This window comes from Hypomesus nipponensis, chromosome 19 (genome assembly GCF_054491055.1).
Source record: "Hypomesus nipponensis isolate SF chromosome 19, ASM5449105v1, whole genome shotgun sequence".
NCBI classification, from domain to species: Eukaryota; Metazoa; Chordata; class Actinopteri; order Osmeriformes; family Osmeridae; genus Hypomesus; species Hypomesus nipponensis.
Genome location: NC_140379.1, coordinates 3,857,554 through 3,879,488, shown reverse-complemented (window position 1 = coordinate 3,879,488; position 21,935 = coordinate 3,857,554). Strand labels below are relative to the sequence as shown.

The window sequence follows — 21,935 nt, the reverse complement described above, 5'->3', positions numbered from 1 at the left end:
CTGTGCTGAGCTGTCAGGACTCGTGTGCTGTGTTGGTGGGGATGCAATGTGACAGCAGTGGCTGTGTGCTGTGGCCCTGTCTTTAAGGCTGCACTCATCCCTCTCCCATCTACTCTCCTCTCTCTCTCTCTCTCTCTCTCTCTCTCTCTCTCTCTCTCTCTCTCTCTCTCTCTCTCTCTCTCTCTCTCTCTCTCTCTTCCTTTCTCGTTCTCTCTCTCTTTGTTTCTCTCCCCTCCCTCTTCCCTCTCTGTCTCACCCTCTCTCACACACCACATCCACCCCTGCAGCATTCAACGACCTACATCTGGTGTCGGGTGTGGGGGATGTGAAGGGGGGGGGAGTGTGAGGGGCGAAGGGTGCAGCGGCCCATCCAGCTCCTAGTGGGCAGCGGGGCGTGCTAATGTAGCATGTGACGTGTGCAAGCTGAAGAGTGTTCATGTCTAGCTCTGCTCTGGCCTCTAATGTTGAATTAAAATCCCATGACTTCACACAAGGGACACTAGTGACACACACACACACACATACACACACACACACACATACAAATACACACATGCACACACACACACACATACATACAAATACACACATGCACACACACACACACCACAAAAATATTTAAAAACAAACCCTGCAATTGTGTGCAGATTAGCTTTGATAACGGATTTGATAATGGATTCCTATGGGAAATGAACGCTCTTTATCTTAACGATCCAGCCACTCCAATCAGCTATGCAAAGATCCTGTTCTTCCTGCAGTTGTTAGTTTGATTCTTTCTGCTTGTGTCAGCCTGGCAGCCCCAGACACCACTGTAACACTTATGATTAGAAACATAGTCATTCATAGATATTAGACATAGACATAGACATAGAGATATTTGTCTATAGGAACATGTGACTCTGCTGTTCACAAATGACCGTATAAGAAAATACAGTGAATCTCCAATTTTGGATTTGGTGCAACCGCCCCAATCAATTAAGCATCCGTGGATAAAGAGTAAGAAGATGTGTGTGTGTTTGTGTGTACGTATGTGTATGAGTGTGTGTGTGTACGTATGTGTATGAGTGTGTGTGTGTGTGTGTACGTATGTGTATGAGAGTGTGTGTGTGTGTGTGTGTGTACGTATGTGTATGAGTGTGTGTGTGTGTGTGTGTATGAGTGTGTGTGTGTGTGTGTATGAGTGTGGGCTGTGTGGGTTGAGATGTGTTTATGTCTGATGTTCAGTCTATTCGGGGCTATTTATATCTAACGAACAGTGCTGAGCCTTGGGCTAAGGCTGACATGTTGTCTGTATTCCTGACAGTGTGCTGGAACCCAAGATATGTGTGTGTGACAGAGGAAGCAGAGAGCTGGCTGAGTGAACAAGTGTATGCTTCCTGGAATAATGGAATGACAATATTTTCTCCTGTCAAAAAAAAGGAAAAGGTGAGATGTGCTCTTGTGTTCTTCAGATATTGTTTCCACAGAAACCGACTTTTTCAGAGTGTAACATGCTCCCAGCGTGATCCGTTTGAGGCATCATATCAACAACGAGCAGATGAGGAAAAAAAACGAACTAAAATGAATCCTGTTTCCACTTGCTTCGCTGCATAGCCGGCACCTCTGGCTGAAGGCCAAGCACACAAGACTCAAGCAAGCCACAGAGACGTCCTGGTCCAAACAATATTTCATATTTGCAGGTAGAAAATTGAGTTAATTATCCTGACGTTGTCATACTCATAATTCTAGTCAGAATATGAGTCTGAAAACTTTCCGTTGGTCTGTGACTATTGGGCTTGTTTCGAACTCGTAAAACAAATGCCTCTTTGCTCAATTGGATAGACCTACAACCAATCAGAGCAACGTAATATGTTGTTTGTTGAAAACGAATTGAACCCAAGGGCTCTTTCGTGACGTTGTTGATTATGTTACTGTTGATCATCTGTCCATCATCGTATAAAGCCTGCCCTGGCAATTTCATTGGTCCGCCCAGATTCTGGTTTTATATAGTTGTTCCCAATACGAGACCCTCCAGATCCAACTTCCCGACCAAATTCTTTTGTGGCTCAATCGGATCACGCTGGGAGCATGTTACACTTTCAAAAAGTCGGTTTCTGTGGAAACAATATCTGAAGAACACAAGAGCACATCTCACCTTTTTCCTAGCCAGGCTAGGAGTTCATGCTCACCACATTACATGTAGTAATTTAGCAGACACTCTTATCCAGAGCAACTTACAGTTAGTACAGGGACTTTCCCCCTGAGGCAGGTAGGGTGAAGTGCCTTGCCCAAGGACACGTCATTTGGCACGGCGGGGAATCGAACTGGCAACCTTCAGATTACTAGCCCGATTCCCTAACCGCTCAGCCACCTGACGCCTACACACTACAATATGGATCTTATCTATTCTAGTCATGTGTGCCCGGTGGCCCCAATGCGTATGGACATATTGTGCCTGTCAGCTTCAGTCATACTAGCAGGCCCTCTGCTCTAGTCTACCATCCACAGAAGCAGTGGCTTCCTCTTCATGGGCTGATACTTCCTGTAGCGACGGTGTGATGATGTAATGCATGCAGTTCGATAAAGGAAAACCGAATGGAAACACGTGTCGGTAAGCGTTAGGGTGGAGGTTGGCATTGCCTGTTCTACACACACCTCTCTCTCTCTCTCACACACACACACACACACACACACCACACACACCTCTCTCTCTCTCACACACACACACACACACACACACCAAATACACGCCTCTCTCTCACACACACCACTCCACACCACACACACAGCTCCCTCACAGACAGCACAGACAGGAGAGAGTGGAAACACATGTTCAGGGCAGTGGGGCCTAAGGCAGGTAGAGCATGGTGTCCTTTATAAGGTAATACAGCAGTCCTGCGTGTGGTGATAATCCACACCCAGGCTGCATCACACAACACTCTGCTCAGATTACACAACCATGGCCAGCTGGACAGCCCTGGCCACTGCTTCTCTCTCTCTCTCTCTCTCTCTCTCTCTCTCTCTCTCTCTCTCTTTCTCTCACACACACACACACACACACACACACACGCACACACACACACACTTATTCTCTCTCTCTCACACACACACTCTCTCTTTTTCTCTATCACACACACACACACACTCACACACACTCTCTCTCTCTCTCTCTCTCTCTCTCACACACATACACACATACATTATCTCTCTCTCTGTGAACTGTCCAGTGACATGACATGAAGGGTAGCATGAAGGGGAACCATGCCTGCTTGGCAGTTGTCTTTGCACACATGCGAGTGGTCAGCAGTTGCTTGGACTCACACAGACCAAGTTACTGGCTTCGACACACGGCTTTCATGGTTCACCATAGTCAAGTAACGGTTGAAGAAAAGTTTGGTGGTGCTGTTATTCCGAAGACAGAATACTGTAGGACGCAGGTGTCTCAAATGCCCTCCAGGGAATGTTCTGGTACGGATGGAGAGAAGCTGAATCTCATTAGGACCTGGGACTGTTCCAACACAACTGCATTTCAACACTGGGCTGCAGCTCCTTCCCACACACAGAGAGAGGGAGCTGTGCTGCTGGAGGCCAGGGACAGCCGAGGCAAGCCCCAGCCTCCTGTTCAGGGTTTCTACGTGGGCGTCCAACTGAAGTAGAAGACAGCCTTTTCTGCTGCTCCTTCTGCCCACTTGTTCGCACACACAGACAAGGCATCGTCTTTGTGTGCCTCGTCTGCCCACTGACGCGGCTTCTCAGCTCACTTTTAATGATATCCTTCACGCGGGGCGGACTCGCACACGCTCAGATCCAGTCGGCAGAGAGGTGGTGGTCCGCGTTCTACCTTTGGTGGTTGTCTAATTGCGTGTCGTTATTGTGTGCGCCCAAGACGTCGTTTGGAGGGGCAGACATCAGAATACCTAATGGAGGAGTGGGGTGGAGGAGAGGGGTGGAGGAGTGGGGTGGAGGAGAGGGGTGGAGGAGTGGGGTGGAGGAGAGGGTTGGAGGAGTGGGCGGCCAGGTGTCAGGGGTGCTGCTGACTCACAGGCTTGTGTCTGAGTCATTCTCCTGCAGAGAACACTTGAAAGATCTCCAGTCATCTGGAGTGTTTGTTGTGTTTGATGGTGGATGACAGGTTTTTATGTAATGTTCACATGCAAAATCCAGTAGATGCTGTTGGACTAGATGAGGAGGTGGCTGTATAATGCTGACAGACACTCAGTGTCTGGGTTTGTGAAGACAAGCTGTTTGACATAACAGATATCATTGTCCTTGATATCACTCCACTCCTACAATATAAAATGACCGCAGAAGTCATTCCTTACAATTGATAACATAACTGCTTTAATTACTAATGCTGATGTATTTCTGTCAATTTCATAGTTAAATGCAGTACATGTGACCACTGCTATAAACCTAAATGGATCTCTGGTCTTTGCTCCTTTGGCACCCTCTGGTGGCACAAACGAAAAGCACATGGCTTTGGGGTGTTTCGATAGATGATTCTTGGCATAGATACAAACTGATTTCAAATGGTTCATTGAACACATTTGAAAACCAATCATTTTATTCCGAAAAGCTACAAATATACATTTTATTTATCCAGCAAATATCAATGTTCTTCTCGTAGATGACAAGTGCAGAACATTTTACACCATTGACAGCAAGTAGTCTAAAAGTCGAAACTTTCACATTTTGTACAAACATTAATCCTCACCATGGAAACCCCCTCAGGAATCCTGACACTAACAGAAAACAGGACTCGGGTAGAGCACAGGTGTGGAACATAGGTGGTCCCTGAAGCAAACACTAAATATAATTGTGGTAACTTTAATCATCAGAGTAACTCTGCAGTTTGACCAATGCAGACAGGCCTCTGTCGTGTTTCCTGGAAGAAGGCGACCAAAAAGCAGTAACCAGATACTTCACCGTTTAAATTGAATCAAACAAAAATACCATTCTAAGATTGCTTTCTCTCTCTCTCTTTCTCTTTGTCTGTCTCTCTCACACACAGGCACGCACACACACACACTCAAACAAACACACACACACACACACTCAACAGAAAACACACAGCCTGAACCCTCCGAGTGGTTACAAGTTAGGCTGAGGGGTGGCAGCTGGTTCCCTCTAGGTGTAGTAGATGATCTCCGGTATCTGACCATCCTCCACTGAAGTGCCATTGTTATTCCCAGGAGAGCTGAAGAAGAAAAACGTTGTCTTGGTCCCCGTCGAAGACTGGTGGGTGACTTTTTTTAACCCCTTCGTCCCGTAGTGAGAGTCTGGACCCTGAGATACAGCAGACAGGCAGTTTAGTTCCAAGTATTGGATTGTCAGATGCACAAAACAACAAAGTCAGACTGTGACTGTGCACTGAAAAAAGATTATTTGGACAAGACAACGCAAAGTAACTGGGCATAACATAACATATACGTAATCTGAGGTTAGAGAGGTGTGGCTCTCTCAATACTCACTCACACACACACACACACACACACACACACACACACACACACACACACACACACACACACACACACACACACACACACACACACACACACACACACACACACACACACACACACACACACACACACACACACACACACAGTTAGGAAGGGAGGGTTCCAGACAGTGATACTGCAGGTGTGTTTTGTGGTTAACCTGTCGGGCAAGCTTACTTTTAAGGTTGCGCAAGCAGTGTAGCTCACGTTAGGTAAGATCTCCAGAGGCTGTTTGAACATGACCCTGAACGTGTTGGCTGAGCCGTCACAGCTGAAGCCTGTGTCGTTCTGTCCCAGCGTCTGGCTGTTGTCACTGTCCATGATCTACAGGAAGATGAGGTGGATTTAGCATGTTCTGTGTGTCTTCCCCTTGACACAGTGGGGGACAAAAGTATTCACCTTCCAAATGAATCCACTAACCTGTATGTTGACCTGATAGTCTGTGGGCCCATGTATGGACCCATACAGTCCCAACCCAACCACGTATATTCTTCTATTTACATTGAATCTACAGAGCAAAACCAAGAGAATGTTAATCAAAGTATTTCCCCTGCTAACAACACAGCCTTTTTCAGGTGTCCTTAGTCCTCTACGGTGTCCAGGTAGGCAGTCTCACCTGATTCTGTCACTGGTGCCACTGTACCCCCAGCGACTCTCAACCTGCTGGAACCTATTAATGCTGCCCTCCTTGCCCCTCAGACAGCTGCGTGACCTGTCTATGTAGTCTACCCGCGGTTTGGGGTTTACTGTAAAGTGTAAAAACAGATTTACCACCTCCCGATCGAACAATATCCCAGACTGGGCAGGCCCTGTTGCACAAGAGAGAATATCAAACTGGTTTCTATGGTTATGTTTTTTGACACATGACACAAATAATCACAATAAAATATATTTGGAAGTGTTCATGAATGTTCATATGGATAAAATTGAACGGATGAATGTTGCTATGGATGATGTTCATTTGACCAAAGCATGTCATACGCTTTGCGCTGAGAAGGTGGACAGCCCACCTGCAGCAAATTCCTCTACGGTCATGAGCGGGAAGCGGATGAGTGTGAGAGCTTTCCCCAGAACTTTTTGCTTGTTCTCCGAGGTCAGGGTAAGCTGTTGTCTGTAACACTCGGCTTCAGCCCAGCGCACCACCGCCCCAAACAGACGGTTCTCTCGAATCCCAAGAGTGTCTCTTGCCAGAACCGCACACAAGGTGTCTGCACACACACACACACACACACACACACACATCAGATCCACTTTGATCCAAGAGCCCTGAAGATTAAAACTGTTATTGTGATTATGAAACATTCGTCAACTGTCAGTTTGAGGGCCAAAAACAGGTGTTGCCGTACCAAGGTCGATATCGGTGAAGCCCTCTGCGTTTATAGCATCCGCTGTGCTCTTGTCTATGGTGTCCAGGCACAAACTGGCCAGCTGGGGCTCGTCAAATAACCGGGCCTGGGAACAGAACAAGATAGGCCGCGTGACTGCATGACAGCTAGGCGTCTACGCACACCACAAGACTGGACACTATCACACTGGGAACCTCCAGTGGGGAAAGGACTTGATGAAAACATTCCAAACATTTAGCAAAGGAAATGTCACAAAACACAGAGGAATGACTTTGAGAATACAATGGTTTGCTACCCATGTCAGCTCTGCAAGTGTATATGGCTTCTAGCCAAGTACATCTTATGGCTCATGCTCCACTTTTAGTGCTCTTGAACATGTCGGCCACTTCTACTGGCTGACATGAATGATTCAGTGCAGGTCTGGACCGGGACTTTGAAACGCAGACCGGCCCATGGCCGTGTATTATTATTGATATATATTTGATTTTTTTTGCATTTTGCCGCGGCCGTTTGCCGTCGGCTGTTCGGAGAAATCTCCTGACTCTCTGTACCTGAGTGAGCAGCATGAAGGCGTTGTCAGCACGCAGGTGTTTGGTGAGGAAGTCCACACAGTGAGCTTCCAGGGCTGGGACAGCATACTTCTTAGCTGTGTACAGAGTTGTCATTACAGTCTCCGGACCAATGTGGACCTCGTCAGAGTACAGGAACCTGGATCAGGGTGGACACACCCAGAGCACAATGAGGCCAATCAGAACAAGTTAACTACGTTCAAATGGAAATGACTTGGACTGTGCATATATGCACAGTGTATACATTTGGAAATCGTCTTTTTACAGACTGAGAATGACACGAATGTATCATGTTGTTGGAAAAGGTCGTCATCGTTAATCTGGGCCACTGACAAACTTAAAGAGATCATTATCATTCAGTTTGTTTACCTTAGCAGAGCGAGGAAGGCAGCAGGTTCAACATCGGGTAACTCTATTTCAGCCGAGGTTGTGGCCATACCACCGTTGAACATTGCGTCGAATACAGCACTACCTGCAGCTAGAACGAATTTGTGAGCTGGTATCCTCTGTGCTTGTCTACCTTTCCCTACAATAAACCTAACGTCACTTAGTAGTTCATTGTTGAAAAGAAACGCGAAGCGCTCTTTCAGCGAGCTCTTTGTGGCCTGCCAGTTATACATAGGCTCCCGGTGTAGGCCCACAGACGGGGGACAAATCGGTGCCGCTGCGACGGCGACCGGTGCATTCGACACCGCTGCGACGTTCCTGCCCGCACCAGAACGAGCAAAATTGGATGCTTGTCCTTCATAATTTGATGCGGGTCCGTCGCCACCACCTCCTGTTGCCATTGTGTTGTTACGGTTATGTAGCAGAAATATTATTATGTCGATACTGTCCAACGTCTATAATGTCAATTGGTCATATCTACGGTCTATTAACAGGTTTTACCAGAAGAACCGACCATCACTTTGTCTTCTTGTTTACTTGCTATGCGCAATCCAGAAATGACGTACACTTCCGTGGTTGACGCGTCTTCCTGTGTTGCGAAAGATTGACCTATTTTTACGCTCAATTGGTGTTTTAGAAACACCCACTAGAAGGCAATATTTCATCCATCAGTTAAGCACACAATAATCACTTGCCCGACAGGGAATTGCATGACTAACATCAAATGTGTGCGGAAGGGGAGATTTTAATATGATAAACTAGTCTCTCAACATTCACCAATTCTGTTATTTAATTTGTGTGCAATACGGCAGTTTAACATAACATAACCTTTTTTGTTTTGAAGCTAAGACATTATTGCACTAGTCATATTCCGCCATGTCGAACCCGCTATTGTCATACACACCTAATTTAAAGCTACAGCAGCCTTTTCCGTATTGCAGACAGAGGGATTGTAGCTGTGTGTGGGTGCGTGTGTCACAGCGTGCACGAATGAAGTGCCTGCATGTGTTTTACGTCAAGACGATGCTGTAATAGGCTATGCTTGTAGTTCTTTCAATTGAATGCTGTGCAATTCAAAACATTAAAAGAAAAATATTTTGAGTTTCTAAACGTAAAAGCAGTTGGCAATGAATGCGTCGGCTGGGACAGGAGTTTTTGTCTTGTCCTTGATGTCCATACCCATCTCCTATTTATTCAATTCCCTTGTCTACAGTAGCGGGTGAGTGAGAGACAATTTATGATTTGTTTGTTATCAATGCTTAATGTATCTTGTTGCCTTGTCAATTAGAATGGATTGAGATTGGATTAAAAATGGCAAAGTGCGTTTGCGTATTTCTAACTAAACTGTTAAACTTTCAGCATCGAAGCAGTATTTTATGCTGGATCTACAACACTTCTCATACTTGCGATATCAGCGTACTTTTTAATAAAGAAGAAAGCACTTAAAGACCCGTTATTTTATGGTATTTTTATTTATTATTATCAATAATTTAAATAGATCATCTCATTTGATGCCTTCAATATGAACAGTCTGGTTCTGCCCCTAGTGTTTGCTGCTTACACCTTCCTGAGTGTGATGAACCTGATCATAGCGCTGGAACAGGACGGCATCATCGACGACTTCATGACCTACTATCTCCAGAAGGCAAGTATCTACCTGAGGAAGACTGTGCTGTGAGTGAGTGAGTGCACACACCAAGAGATCCGGTCAGAAAATACGAGCTTTATAGTCTGTAACAAATGTATTATTATTTCTAGGGTCTGAAGAATGTTTATGTGTGACTGTATCTGTGCTGTCCAGGCAGATCCCTACATCAACACTGCGCATGGTCACATGACCTCCTACTGGGATGGCAGTGTCCACTATCTCATGTACCTTCTGATAGTGGCAGCAATAACATGGGGGTACGTGCTCCTTCTCTACAGTCCTGTGTCACCCCAACAACTCCTGTTAGTCCTATACATGGTCACCACCTTGCTAATGATTCCTAACACTGGTCCAAATTTGGCAACATTGACTACGTTTACATTTAGTCATTTAGCAGACGCTCTTATCCAAAGCGACTTACAGTAAGTACAGGGACACTCCCCCGAGGCAAGTAGGGTGAAGTGCCTTGCCCAAGGACACAACGTGATTTTGCACAGCCGGAAATCGAACCAGTAACCTTTTGATTAATAGCCCAATTCCCTAACCACTCAGCCACCTGACTCCCTGGATTAAGGAAGCTAACCTAACATCCGTCCCAGATGGTTTGAAAGTCTGTTTAGCGAGCAAGACACCTTCTCAGTCTGGAAGGCATGTTGTCGAACTCAGGACTGCCATGTGTTTCCAGGGCCAGCTACAGAGCCATTGGACTGTACTGGATGGGCTCATTCCTCATCCATGCCATTGTCTTAAATACAGGGAATGCTATAGGTAAGCACATAAATAATAATTGACTATTTAAAGCAGATTACTTTTCTGAGTATATATACATGACACATGCAATACATGACACATATGTTTGTCATGTGACAATAAGGCACTTAGTGTCAGGCAAAAGCTTTGATGAGACCATTATTGGGTTCAGAAAAAGCAGATAACAGTATAATGTGCTATTTCGCACCATTGAAGTTGATACGGCTGATACATTTTCCAATACTAAATACGTTCCTTATGAGTTCATTTCTATGAACTCATAAGGAGTTTAGGAGTTTTCTATGAACTCATAAGGAGTTTAGGAGTTTTCTATGAACTCATAAGGAGATATCTGTCTACCAGACAGATATCTTTACCTGTCACGACACACCTCTCCTGTGTTATGAAACAGAGCTAAGGTACAGATTAGTTCTGCTCCATCTGCAGGGAAGTATGGGATCCAGGTGAGCCCTCTGTTCCTCGTCCACATGCTGTACATCCTGGTGTCTGTGTGGGCCTGCTTCCGCATCATCACACAACCCTGCACCACGGAGACCCAGCCAATGGTGAGAGCCCAACATTTCTAGGCCCTGTGACTAATTGTGGCGGTATACCTACATTTACATTAAGTCATTTAGCAGATGCTCTTATCCAGAGCGACTTACAGTAAGTACAGGGACATTCCCCCGAGGCAAGTAGGGTGAAGTGCCTTGCCCAAGGACACAACGTCATTTGGCACGGCATCGAACCGGCAACCTTCGGATTAATATCCCTAACCGCTTAGCCACGTGACCTCCTATACCTATCAGTACAGGAGCCCACCACTGTTAAAACTGTCCACCACAGCCGACATCAGATAGCAAAGGAACATCTGCCGTGTTGTCGCCTCGTCAGAATATCCAGGAAGCCCAGAAGAAGAATCTGCTCCAGAGACCTTTTGACTTCCTGCTCGCCCTCTGCCTCATCCCCGCCACCGTCTTCTGCATCTTCCGAGGCCTGGTGAGCATGCCGCTCGGTGTGAGGGCAGATGATGCAGTGTGAGGAGGCAGCTCACCAAGCTGTGTGTCCTAGGTGGCGTTGGACTGCCCGTCCGAATGGTGTCAGGAATACAGCCAACTCTACGAGCCCTACCTTAAAGACCCCTGTGCCTACTCTAGAATACAGGTAAAACAACAACAAAAACAAGCTTAAACACGTTTGTATAGGAAGTCGAGTGCAGTAACCCTGTGAGTAACTATGAGTCATGGTTGTGTCTGTGTGGCAGATGCTGGTGGGCATGCTGTACTCCGTGCCCTACTATGTGCTCTGTCTGTATGGACTCCTGGTGCCAGGCTGCCACTGGATGACTGACCTCACCCTGGTGCACTCAGGAGCCATTGCCCAGGTGAGGGGGACCGGATACACTATGTGGCAGGATGTATGTGAATCATTCGACAGTGTCCACTCTGTATACCTTAAGCCCCTGTCACACCATAACGTTCTGGTCAACGTTCTCTGAACGTTCTAATCGTTAAATTTCGAGCTTTCTAGGGCGAGTGACTAACGTGTGACTAACGCACGACTAGCGTGGGACTGACGCACGAGGAGCGTGTAACAGCGACCAAGTCACCACCCCTGAAAGCTACTTGCACTTTTGTGCATGTTCAAATCTTTTTTTTGGACCTCCGCCAATCACCGCCGATTACCGCCAATAGCATCTCCAGCGTCCACACAACGCTCTTCTGGCCCTAGTATACCAGCGACCATGGACGATTAAGAACGTAACCAGAACGTTAAGGTGTGACGGGGCTTTTAACTGAAAAAGAGCATCTTGAGTTGCCCTGAATGTTGTCGTCAGTGGAACCGGATAAAGGGGAGGAGGCATTATGGCTGTGCGGAGTGTGCTGTGGGAGTTGAGCCCTTTGAGAAAGATGGTAGCACTCATCAAGGTTAAAATGGAATACAGATACCAGACAGCACTCTGACCACAGCTATAAATACCTGCTGTCTATGAGTTGTTCTAAATAACAAAGGTTTAGAGGGTAACTCTTATCACGGCCAACCTCCCAGCTGGGAAGTAATAGAAATGACTCACACACTGCAGCACTTTCTTGCAAGGTACCGTATTATCATCACTTGAAAGGTCCTGCTTTCCCATGTATTTGGCCTCCCATGCCCTTCTGAGAAAGTAGGTCATGGTTGTGCAGCTCACCCAGAAAAAGACAAACTGTTCTTAGTTTAGTTAAGGAGAGATCCTTTAGGAATCTCTTTGGTTCCACACAGCATCTGTGTCTGGCTGCATTCTGATCTCTGCCGAGCCGAGTGTTTCCTTCTGCTTGAAGTCCAGTTCCCAGCAGGATGACGACAGACCAGGAGGAATGGTGGCATTCCCTGAATGTCGGGCGTCTGGCCTGGCTATAAATAGACAAACACAGTTTGGTGTTGCTATGAGACAGACTCGTACGTCTTTTTCAACATCCTTTCACGGTTGAGGACGTCAGATAGGAAAGTGTCCTCTAGCGGCAGAGATGGAGATTGGTTTCCTCTTTTAAAGGCAGGCTAGGCAAGTTGCGCAGAAGCAAGCTATTTGATCTTCTTTTTTACATGATTCAAACCAAAATATCCCACCTCCTCCCTTCAAAGCCACTCCCGTTACACTACAGTAACGAGTATTGAGTGGAGGGGCAGAGTGTTCCCAGGTAGGTAGACAGACAGGTTGCCTGTCCAATCAATAGTCAGGGTACCCCTTAACGATTGGTCGTGTTTATTACAGTATTGCGACGCCCACAGATGTCGGAATTATTTATTATTACCGTCAAACCTTTAGATATATTGTTTGCTATCAAGACGTGAAGTTACTTTCATGACAAAAAGTGTTTCTCAACAACATTGCCTACCCTGCCTTTAACTCCTTCCTGACCCTCTCTCTGCTCCCAGGCTCAGTTCTCTCACATCGGAGCGTCTGTCCACACACGGACACCCTTCTCCTTCAGAGTACCTGCTGACAGCCAGGCTGTGTTCCTGCTGGTGAACGTCCTGTATGCTCTGGTGCCCCAGGCCCTCTGCTACCGCTGTGTCACCAACCCTGCCTTTTTCTTCAGGGCCCCTCCTTTCAACAAGAAGAGTGAGTGAGAGAAAGAGAGAGAGAGGGGAAGAGAGGGGGAGAGAGGAGGGAGGGGAAGTGACTGAGTCAGTGATAGAGGGAAGTGAGTGAGACTACTTTGTTGGAGAATAGTTGACCAGATCTGAGGGGGCTTTGAATTGATACATTGTTACATTTACATTTATGCATTTAGCAGACACTTTTATTCCAACCAATTTAGTTTATAAAATGGTCCTCAGTGAGGTCTTCTGGCCTGAGTAGAGGACCAGTTACTGTATACACTGATATTGTTACGTAGATGAAGATTATAGCATCATACCAGAACTTTCTTTAGGGACTGGTTACCGTAGTGACATATACAAAATAGCTGATGTACACCACTTTCCCTGTGTTAAAACATTCCCTTTCTCCAAAACAATGATAGATGACCAGACTGTTGGATGTTTAGGTAAATCTGTGAAATCAGGTTATGTATTCAGTAATAGTCGCATTAAATATGTATACAGTGCAAAGCCACAAATCAAGGTTTTTATGACTTTGTAAGGTGTTTAAGATGAGTAAAAAGAACACTTGGACAGCATTCCAATTACTTTATTCTGTAAAAGTTATCCATAAACAGCAAAACAGTTTACATTAAACTACAAACCTTGAAAATGTAAAATATGTTCAAATTACGAGCTAACAAAGATTGAAAGGTAACAAAAATAAAATTGTATGGGGTTTACATATCACACAGTGCTTTAATCAACTATCAAAAAAATAAATACAATATCTTGTGAAGACTCATTTATCATGAAAAGAGATACGAGGAAGAAATGCAACTGTGAAACAGGAGATGGAGGAAAGATCACTCAATGCTAGACTGCACACTCAATATTAGACAGTCTGTCTTCTGCAACACAGTCTGTATGTCGTGAGACAATCTGTATGCTGTAGAACAGGATTATTTTGTGTATGTTATTCAGGTCTGTACAGCTGAAGATGTGTGAATGTAAAATTAAAAAACAGTTGGAACATGCCACACATGTAAAATACCTACCTATAAAATGGCTTTAAAATGTACAGTGAATCAATTCACAGACACAGAAATCAGATGTATGCAGATACCTAGAGCCGTCCAGTAGAATAGTGCTGCTATATTCTACAGCAAAATGAAACTATATAGATAATATTTAGATACAAACACTTTATAGACATATCTACGTTGGTCCATTCTTCTTTTCAGGTTACATAAAAGAGTAACATATAGCGAATGATGTGGATCATGTTTGACAAACAGAAATTCCATTTGGAAACCCAACCCCTTTACCCTTTTTTTTCCAGAAAAGCAATCTCAAGCTACAATAAGAGGTATAAGCACACTGTTATAACCAACATATATCATAGCTCGCTAAAGAGCACACATTGTATATTCATGGCAGTCTTATCAAACAACACTGTTAACTTACACCTGGTGACATGTCATCATTAGGATCAGTGGCGTAGGTGAGGGGTCAGTATAAATATTGATTGATGGTTATCTTACACTGTGTTTAGATACTGTATGAGGTGGTTTCTGCAACACTAATCGGCGGACACTCTCATTGGCCCTAAGCCTCAGAGAGGCTCCGATAGAGCCAGGTTGACATGGCAGGTGAGTGAGCGGGCAGAGGCCGGAGTCGAGACATGTGCGGTCAGGATGAAACCTATGGTGCTGTTAGTGGTGGAGGTGAATGACGGTCATGAAACCGAGGGGGCTAATGTAAGTTTCACCATTCTAATATCAAGGCTACAATGAATCACTTCCTGTCCCAAGTCGATGAATCCACGCGGCCTAGTGTTCCTCTCTGAGCAACTGGTTCTGGAAGACAATACACAACAAGAACCATGTGACCACGTGTGGAAAATAAGTCACATATACCTCTCAAGCCTGGTTGAATAGCCCTGGTATGTCCTAGCAAGCAATAAACACTTATGAAACCACAGTTGTGTACAAGGATCCCCCTGGTGGACATATGTGGATACTGCACGGGGACAGTCGAGTGGGTGATTGGTCACCTTGCTGTCCGTGGTGTTCTGGATGATGTTGTTCTCAGGGTCTCCCGCCTCTGAGACACTCCTCTGGTCATCCTGCTTGCCATCCTTCTCCAGGTCCTCCTCTCCAGACGAGATCCTCGACAGCTTCGATGACTTCTGGGACCAGCACAGAAGAGCAATGACAAACACCATGAGCCCGCAGACAACCGCTTTATGTCCAGGGTACTAATAGTCATTGGCGTACCCAATATTGTTTATTCTACCTTTGAATGGCGACCCTGTATTGCACTTTGCAGTTCATGGTTTAAAATCACACTGACATGAGTACAACACCTAGGTGGTACTTGTGTAGGAAATAGACGACTCCAGCAAATACTCCTCTACGAAAACAAACTAAAGCAGCGATAGGAGAGTGTTGAAGCTGAACGCTCCGTTGCAGCAATGCAGCCGTAGCAGCAGCAAGCGGAGCTACATTCCGGTGGATGTCCTGCATGTGCCTGCGTAACGGAGCCCCTGCAGTTGCTAGGCAACAGCGGTTGCTAAGCAAGGAGTGGGTAGCTGGGCTGTGGGTGACTTTTTCAACCTGCCTCGATCTACAGTGCTTTCGTCTACCCCACAACCCCCCCCCCCCCCCCCTTACTACTGCTCTGCTCATGCTAGCACAGTTTTGGCTCTGAAGCAGACCCGACGAAGGGTGACGTGTGACACCAGCTCCCTCACACACCACCCAGCACAGAGTCCTTCGATAACAGCCCACATGTGTACAATGGATACCCTGCATAAGAACAGTAGGTGACAGTAGATTATTATTACTATTAATGTGATTCTACGCCACCGTCTCCCAGAAAACAAAACACCTTTACGAGGTCACCAAGACATTTAGTCATTTAGCAGACGCTCTTATCCAGAGCGACTTACAGTAAGTACAGGGACATTCTCCCCGAGGCAAGTAGGGTAAAGTGCCTTGCCCAAGGACACAACGTCATGTGCACCGGCCGGGAATCGAACTGGCAACCTTCAGATTACTAGCCCGATGCTCTACCCGCTCAGCCACCTGACTCCCACCAAGAAAGGTGGTTGGCCACGGGCCTCACTGTCACCCAGTAGGTCCCCCCCTTCGGAGTGGAGTAACAGCCAGGCAGGTACCTTGGAAGAGGTCGTGTTTTTCCGTTTGGAAGCAGCCTTGTCTCCCTTCTCCTTGCCCTGGTCGTTCTCCTCCCCTATGGAGTCTCCCTCCTCTCCCTCACTGCTGCCGTCAGCAGCGTTTCCCCCTTCTCCCTCTGTCTCAGAGGAGCTCTGCGGCTGGGTGGCCTGTTTGGACACAAACACACTCCCTTATTGGTTAGGAAAACATCCCGGTGCTCTGTGAGACATAAGGTTGTAAGGATGAATCCAGGGTGACCTGATAGCCGGTGAACTTGACCCCAGGGTTGTTCTCGATCTCCCACAAGCCTTCGTTGAACCCTTTCCTCTTGTTAGATTTTCCGAATTTGTCTTTGTACTCCTTGTAGGGAAGGAGGTCTTTAGGCCCCAAAAATGCGCTGAGGAGGGAGAGAAACAGAGAAAATAAACATACATATACTTCCGTGTTTCCCAAAATTGATTGTTGAAAATAAATGTTTAAATATTAGTTGTGGCTTTCAAACAGAGAAATCGTCATGAGGCCTGAAGATGCGAGCGTGCTTACGTTTCATGAGTTCCAAAGAAAAATATTGGATATTTATTAGCGGGGGGCTTGACTGCTCCCTCAGGAAGTTCATCAATCTGAAAGAAAGAAATACGAACACAATCCTACTGGATCTCCCCAACAAAACCAAGTTGCCTGTCATATGTTTGAGTTAGCCTACAGTTGCTTAATTACTGCCATTTTAACAATGTAACAAGCCTGGCTGCACGAAACAATAGTTTTATTCAGAATAATTCTCATTCCAATGATGGATTACCCGGTTATCTAGGGTCAAGTGCTCATCTAGCAATCACTATTCCAATAGACTACTGATGGGAGCAGGTTTTAAAGAGCAACCCTACAAGCTAATTAGCTTACAGCAGCGCACCTTCTAGTAATTCTTTAAAGCCTTTGGAAATCTAGTGTCTTGTGGAAATTAACTACAGGCTACAAAGTACGAGGTGCCCTACCTACCGCGTGCCACTCTATTTCACCCTACTATTTCCTGGCGTAGATGTTGTAGCTACGAAACATATTTTCTTATTTACCATAGGATCTGACCTGGAGGTGTTACTAAATGTAAAAGAGGACAGGAATATGTTCATGGCATGTAAAGGTGTTACTGGTACGGCATGAAAGCAAGGTAAAACCAGGAGGTAAGCTCCATAGCATTCGTCCCAAAGCATCGGTGGTATTGTCTTAGGCAACCCCGCCTCCCTTCTTTTCAGCTCGGCTGCATCACATACTCACCCTCGCTGGCCAGTGTGGGTATCCTTTCATTTTTGCAAAAACCAAATCTCCAGCCTTGTACTCCCGCGGCCGTGGTCGAGCCATCTTTTCCGTGAATATTCCAATGATACGATTATTTACTGGTGATTTTCGTCCTTCTCAACAGAGAGGAGAATTATCGACCATCAATGTTTTGATAGCAAGACTGCAGTTTACACGGAAATAAATAATTTAAGCGGTGAATAGGCCTGGTAACGGTGCCTCTCCTCACACGCACAAAAAATGTGTGTATGTATCCAGTATAGGTTACGGTTAAAAATCCTTAAGTGAAGCTGACCCTGTTTCTCCATGTGCTGCTGATTAATAGTAAAATATAAGTCGCATTAACACTGCCAACATCGTCACTACGACAGCAGAGGTCTGGTGCGTCTGTAGTTTATAAAAACTATCCAATAATAGAAATATTCATAGCCTACCTGTTTCAAACCTTTTAAATGTTATAGTTGTGGACGCAAAATAAAAATGATAATTTACAAATGTATGTCAGGTTTGATTTGTTATTTTAATATGTTTGATAACGGAATCCACTTTTTAGCTATACCAAAAATTGCGTAGATAATTTTTTGTTGTCATCTTTGAATTACACGTTGAACCGATAATCTGTTTTGTTTTGGCTATAGCCCAGGAATGTTGATTAATAGTTTATAATTTGGTCCAAAAAAATATTTTCACTGAAAGCTATAGCCTACACAAAAATACATTATTAGTGAAAAGGAGTCTGTGAGAAGTTTCTGGCCTTGTTTTCAAGGACATCCTATTCCACAAACTTTGGAAAGATTTGTGAATTTCAAGAGTTGTAGCGTATGATTATTTGTTAAAAATAAATCGACGCATCTTCCAGATTCCAGTAGGTGGCAGTGGATTCGTATGATATCATAACATGCGCTTTAATAATCATATTTGTAACAGTTCACTAGTCTTCCTATAGATGGCAGCAGAGTGAGTAAATGTTTGACTGCTTCACAGCGTTCTGCTCAGTTCTCTACTTTCCCCCTATGATCAGGATAGCAGGATATGAGGTCAGACAAAAATTGTAAATGATCAATTAGCAAACTTTTACCACTCTTACCCCTCGGCCTATGTATATATCTGTCTGTCTGTCTGTCTGTCTGTCTGTCTGTCTGTCTGTCTGTCTGTCTGTCTGTCTGTCTGTCTGTCTGTCTAAATAGTAATATGTCCTTTGAGTTTAATATTGCATTTGAAATATTTGTTATTTGAAACCAATATTTTGTACATTTGGTAATAGTGCTTTGGTAGGGCCTACCATTTTTATTGTTGAAGACGCTGTTTGAAACTCCAAGTATTCCTCTTGTATTCCCCTTGCTGTGTGACAGTTGTTCATTGGTCTAAGCAGCCAGCTGAATGTGCAGTCTGTGGCTACCAGTGGTGCACTGTCAACTCCCATGATCCTAAACAGCCATAGTCATAACAATGCCTGCAACCAGCGCTTCTCAGCCACAAGCCCCTGGCTCACTCAATTTATAATACATTTCACAGTTTCACACTGTCCAGTGTTGGGCCTTCAGGTGGCATTAATGTTAGATTGCGGAAAGGCCCTTTGACACCCGAGGAGAACACCTTCTACGGTCTCTCGCTCGTCCCCAACCTCAGGGATGAGGCGAGAGAGGACAGAGGCGTGCAAACGTGGGCAATTTGGTTTGCGGCTGACACCCGGCGCTCTGAATAAACGATCTAAATGCTCGTTGGAGATTGTTTTGCCACTGCCGCCCCTCAGCGATGACACGAGGGGGGGGGGGGAGGTGGGAGGGGGGAGGGCACCCCCATAGCCCTGCGATGCCCAGCCAGGATGCATGTGAGGAAACGAGGCAGACAGCCAGTAAATAGTAGTTGCCATTGTGCCCCTCAGCGTCGGCAGGGCTGGTGGGGGGGGGGGGGGGACGTGACTGGATGGGGGGTGCTCCACATGATCTGCCAGGGCCTGACATGGCACCCAGACCCAGAGCTGTCACCCCCGCGGAAACATCACCCTCGCCTCCACAATTTGTGCACTTAACACTTCACTTGGCACATGACAGGTGCTTATTTCCCCGCTCTGGTCGCTGCGTTTGTTCCCCTCGTAGGGATGCTCGGAGCCCAGGGCGCTCGGCATCTGGTATGGGTGTCCGAGCGCCATGGTGCTGGCGGCGCTGGGAGGGTGACTACGCCACTGATACGTTTCACATCCACTCCTGCTGCGTTCACAGACCACTAAACATGGCTACAGTGGACAGTGTATGCGGGTATGTGTTGGTGTGTGTGTCGTCGTGTGTTGTGCATTTGTGTTTTTGTTTGTGGAATGTCCTCACGGGCTAGCAGTTGACATGGAACCTGTTCATTTTGTAGACAAGTAAAATACTTTGTCTTTTCCCAGTGACATTTTATTAGCGATTACATAGTACTGCTTTTCACAGGCAAAAAAAACTAAAATAAAATAAAACATGACTGGGATATGAAGAGATCAGCAAGGCCCAGAAGGTCTGGCCTCTGCGAATTGTTGTCTAAGATTTCTCCCTCCAAGGTCCAGGTCCCTGAAACAATCTGAACTGACTGCAGGAGTGTGGGCTGGCCCGGCCTGGCCTAACAGTCTGTGGTGTAGCTAAACTTCCCCACATGAAACTGTGCCGGGATGAGGTCATTCCCAAGTCTAGAGAGGTTGAGGATGCTACTGATTGCATAAGGCCATTTGACTGGATAGGGGCCCAAAGTACTGGTACCATTAGAGTATTGTGTGGGAGCAGGAGTCTGTGGGATTGAGCACATTGCACCACTTAACTGTTGCCCTCACTCAGGGCGAAACACCGATCCTACATTTTGTACCCTCACATCTTCAGTCCATGCAGTTATACTGTACTGTTATATGGCACACGGCACTGTAGCTCAGTGAAGTGGATCACAGTCATGAGAATTCACTGGTGTGGCTGAGAAGCGAAAGAATTCCAATTTTGCCTCCACTCGCCTAACAGCTACCAAAGCTCATAAGGAAAGGATTCAAATAATCTGTCGTTATCCTGAACAACATGTCTCTGGTTAGTGACCGGGTGTAGGGAGCCCAGGCAGCTGAAGGGTTCCTAAAAGGTAGAGGCGGGATGAACACTGTGTTCCCCGGGGGGGAATTAAACATTAAGATGAGCTTCAAAGGGGCTACGTGATGTTAAATCACTTTTTGAGGGGTTCGGGGGGTTTTTTCTCTCCCAATTGAAATCTCTGTTAAGTATTGACTGAACAGTAATATTGGTTTTGTTAAACTATGTGTGACTAAATCACTTCTTAAAAACTGTGAGCTTCCGTTGGAATACGTTTGGCCTTGAAACTAGTGGCCCCATTTTCCCTGATGTTATAAATAATTGAATGTCTTATTGAGATTGTCTCTTACCATGGCGCCCTAAGTGACTTTCCTGGATATTTTAATCACACTTGTCATGTTTAAGTCCTTTACCTCTTGTAGTCAAAGTCACTGTTTCATCCTTCATGTCCAAATCCCCTGGCTGCGGTTGACAATTCAAAAACATAAATGGGATCAGTCTTCTTTTTGTCCTTGTCAATCACACAGAGCCTGCCTCTTGTCTGCAGCCCACAGTCAAGACTGCGGGGAACGATTGTCAGGTGGCATTACTGTCCCAACAACATGGCTAAAAGACAACTTTTTTTTTTACAAAAACCCTGCAATGCATTATTTAGAGCAGTGATCAGATGCAATTTCTTGAAAGAACTTGAGGCCAAAACCTCCGTACTGGGAGCTGCAGTGAGGCACTGGGGCAGAGGCATGTGCTGAAAACCACTCCATCAAAGACACAAACACACACATCCACTCACTGACACACACATCCAATCACTGACACACACATCCACACGCTGACACACACATCCACACACATAAATAAACCAATGCACACAGTGTAGACTCCAGTGTGGTACTGGGGGATCTAGGCGCATTCTGGGCCCGGTCCTGTCAGATGTGGGAGTGAGGCCTGGTTCTGTCGAGGGGGGGGGGCTTGAAGGCCAGATGTGAGCTGCAGCCAGGTGGTCCCAGTCCCAGACCCTCCGCCTGGCGGCTGACACCTCAGCTCACTGCTGGCCTGATTGGCACTAATTGGCAGGCAGGGCTCTCCACTCATCCCCAGAATCAAGGTGAAAGAGGGGGATGGATGAAGAGAGAAAAAGAGGGCGAGGACTCCCCAGTGCTGGTTGTCAGTAGTCCT

General features: G+C 45.9%; 3 protein-coding genes across 6 annotated transcripts; 1 reads left to right on the top strand and 2 right to left on the bottom strand.

Moving 5' to 3' along the window:
- Positions 1-4,487: 4,487 nt before the first annotated feature.
- Positions 4,488-8,339, bottom strand: LOC146246588 (BTB/POZ domain-containing protein 1-like). 2 transcript variants are annotated; one of them, XM_084682991.1, is made up of 8 exons: positions 7,768-8,339; positions 7,381-7,537; positions 6,830-6,935; positions 6,494-6,691; positions 6,100-6,292; positions 5,904-5,991; positions 5,661-5,807; positions 4,488-5,265 (listed from the first exon to the last, which is right to left on the bottom strand). In XM_084682991.1, exons 1-8 carry the CDS (start codon positions 8,184-8,186, stop codon positions 5,107-5,109), a joined length of 1,467 nt encoding a protein of 488 aa, XP_084539117.1. In that variant the 5' UTR covers positions 8,187-8,339; the 3' UTR covers positions 4,488-5,106. The 2 variants fall into 2 exon arrangements, with proteins under 2 accessions (XP_084539117.1, XP_084539118.1); XM_084682992.1 differs by having other exon boundaries at positions 6,100-6,229.
- Positions 8,340-8,912: 573 nt separating this feature from the next.
- On the top strand, positions 8,913-13,358 carry LOC146246587 (transmembrane 6 superfamily member 1-like). Of its 2 annotated transcripts, none has more exons than XM_084682169.1 (10): positions 8,913-9,004; positions 9,145-9,248; positions 9,333-9,430; positions 9,587-9,690; positions 10,119-10,201; positions 10,631-10,749; positions 11,078-11,182; positions 11,255-11,347; positions 11,448-11,567; positions 13,100-13,358. In XM_084682169.1, exons 1-10 carry the CDS (start codon positions 8,913-8,915, stop codon positions 13,292-13,294), a joined length of 1,113 nt encoding a protein of 370 aa, XP_084538295.1. In that variant the 3' UTR covers positions 13,295-13,358. The 2 variants fall into 2 exon arrangements, with proteins under 2 accessions (XP_084538295.1, XP_084538294.1); XM_084682168.1 differs by having other exon boundaries at positions 9,333-9,434; positions 9,591-9,690.
- A 206-nt stretch (positions 13,359-13,564) lies between these two features.
- On the bottom strand, positions 13,565-18,410 carry hdgfl3 (HDGF like 3). 2 transcript variants are annotated; one of them, XM_084682171.1, is made up of 6 exons: positions 17,698-18,410; positions 16,969-17,045; positions 16,684-16,822; positions 16,428-16,592; positions 15,303-15,434; positions 13,565-15,105 (listed from the first exon to the last, which is right to left on the bottom strand). In XM_084682171.1, exons 1-6 carry the CDS (start codon positions 17,779-17,781, stop codon positions 15,079-15,081), a joined length of 624 nt encoding a protein of 207 aa, XP_084538297.1. In that variant the 5' UTR covers positions 17,782-18,410; the 3' UTR covers positions 13,565-15,078. The 2 variants fall into 2 exon arrangements, with proteins under 2 accessions (XP_084538297.1, XP_084538296.1); XM_084682170.1 differs by having other exon boundaries at positions 13,816-15,105; positions 15,303-15,437; positions 17,698-18,398.
- Between the last annotated feature and the right edge of the window lie 3,525 nt (positions 18,411-21,935).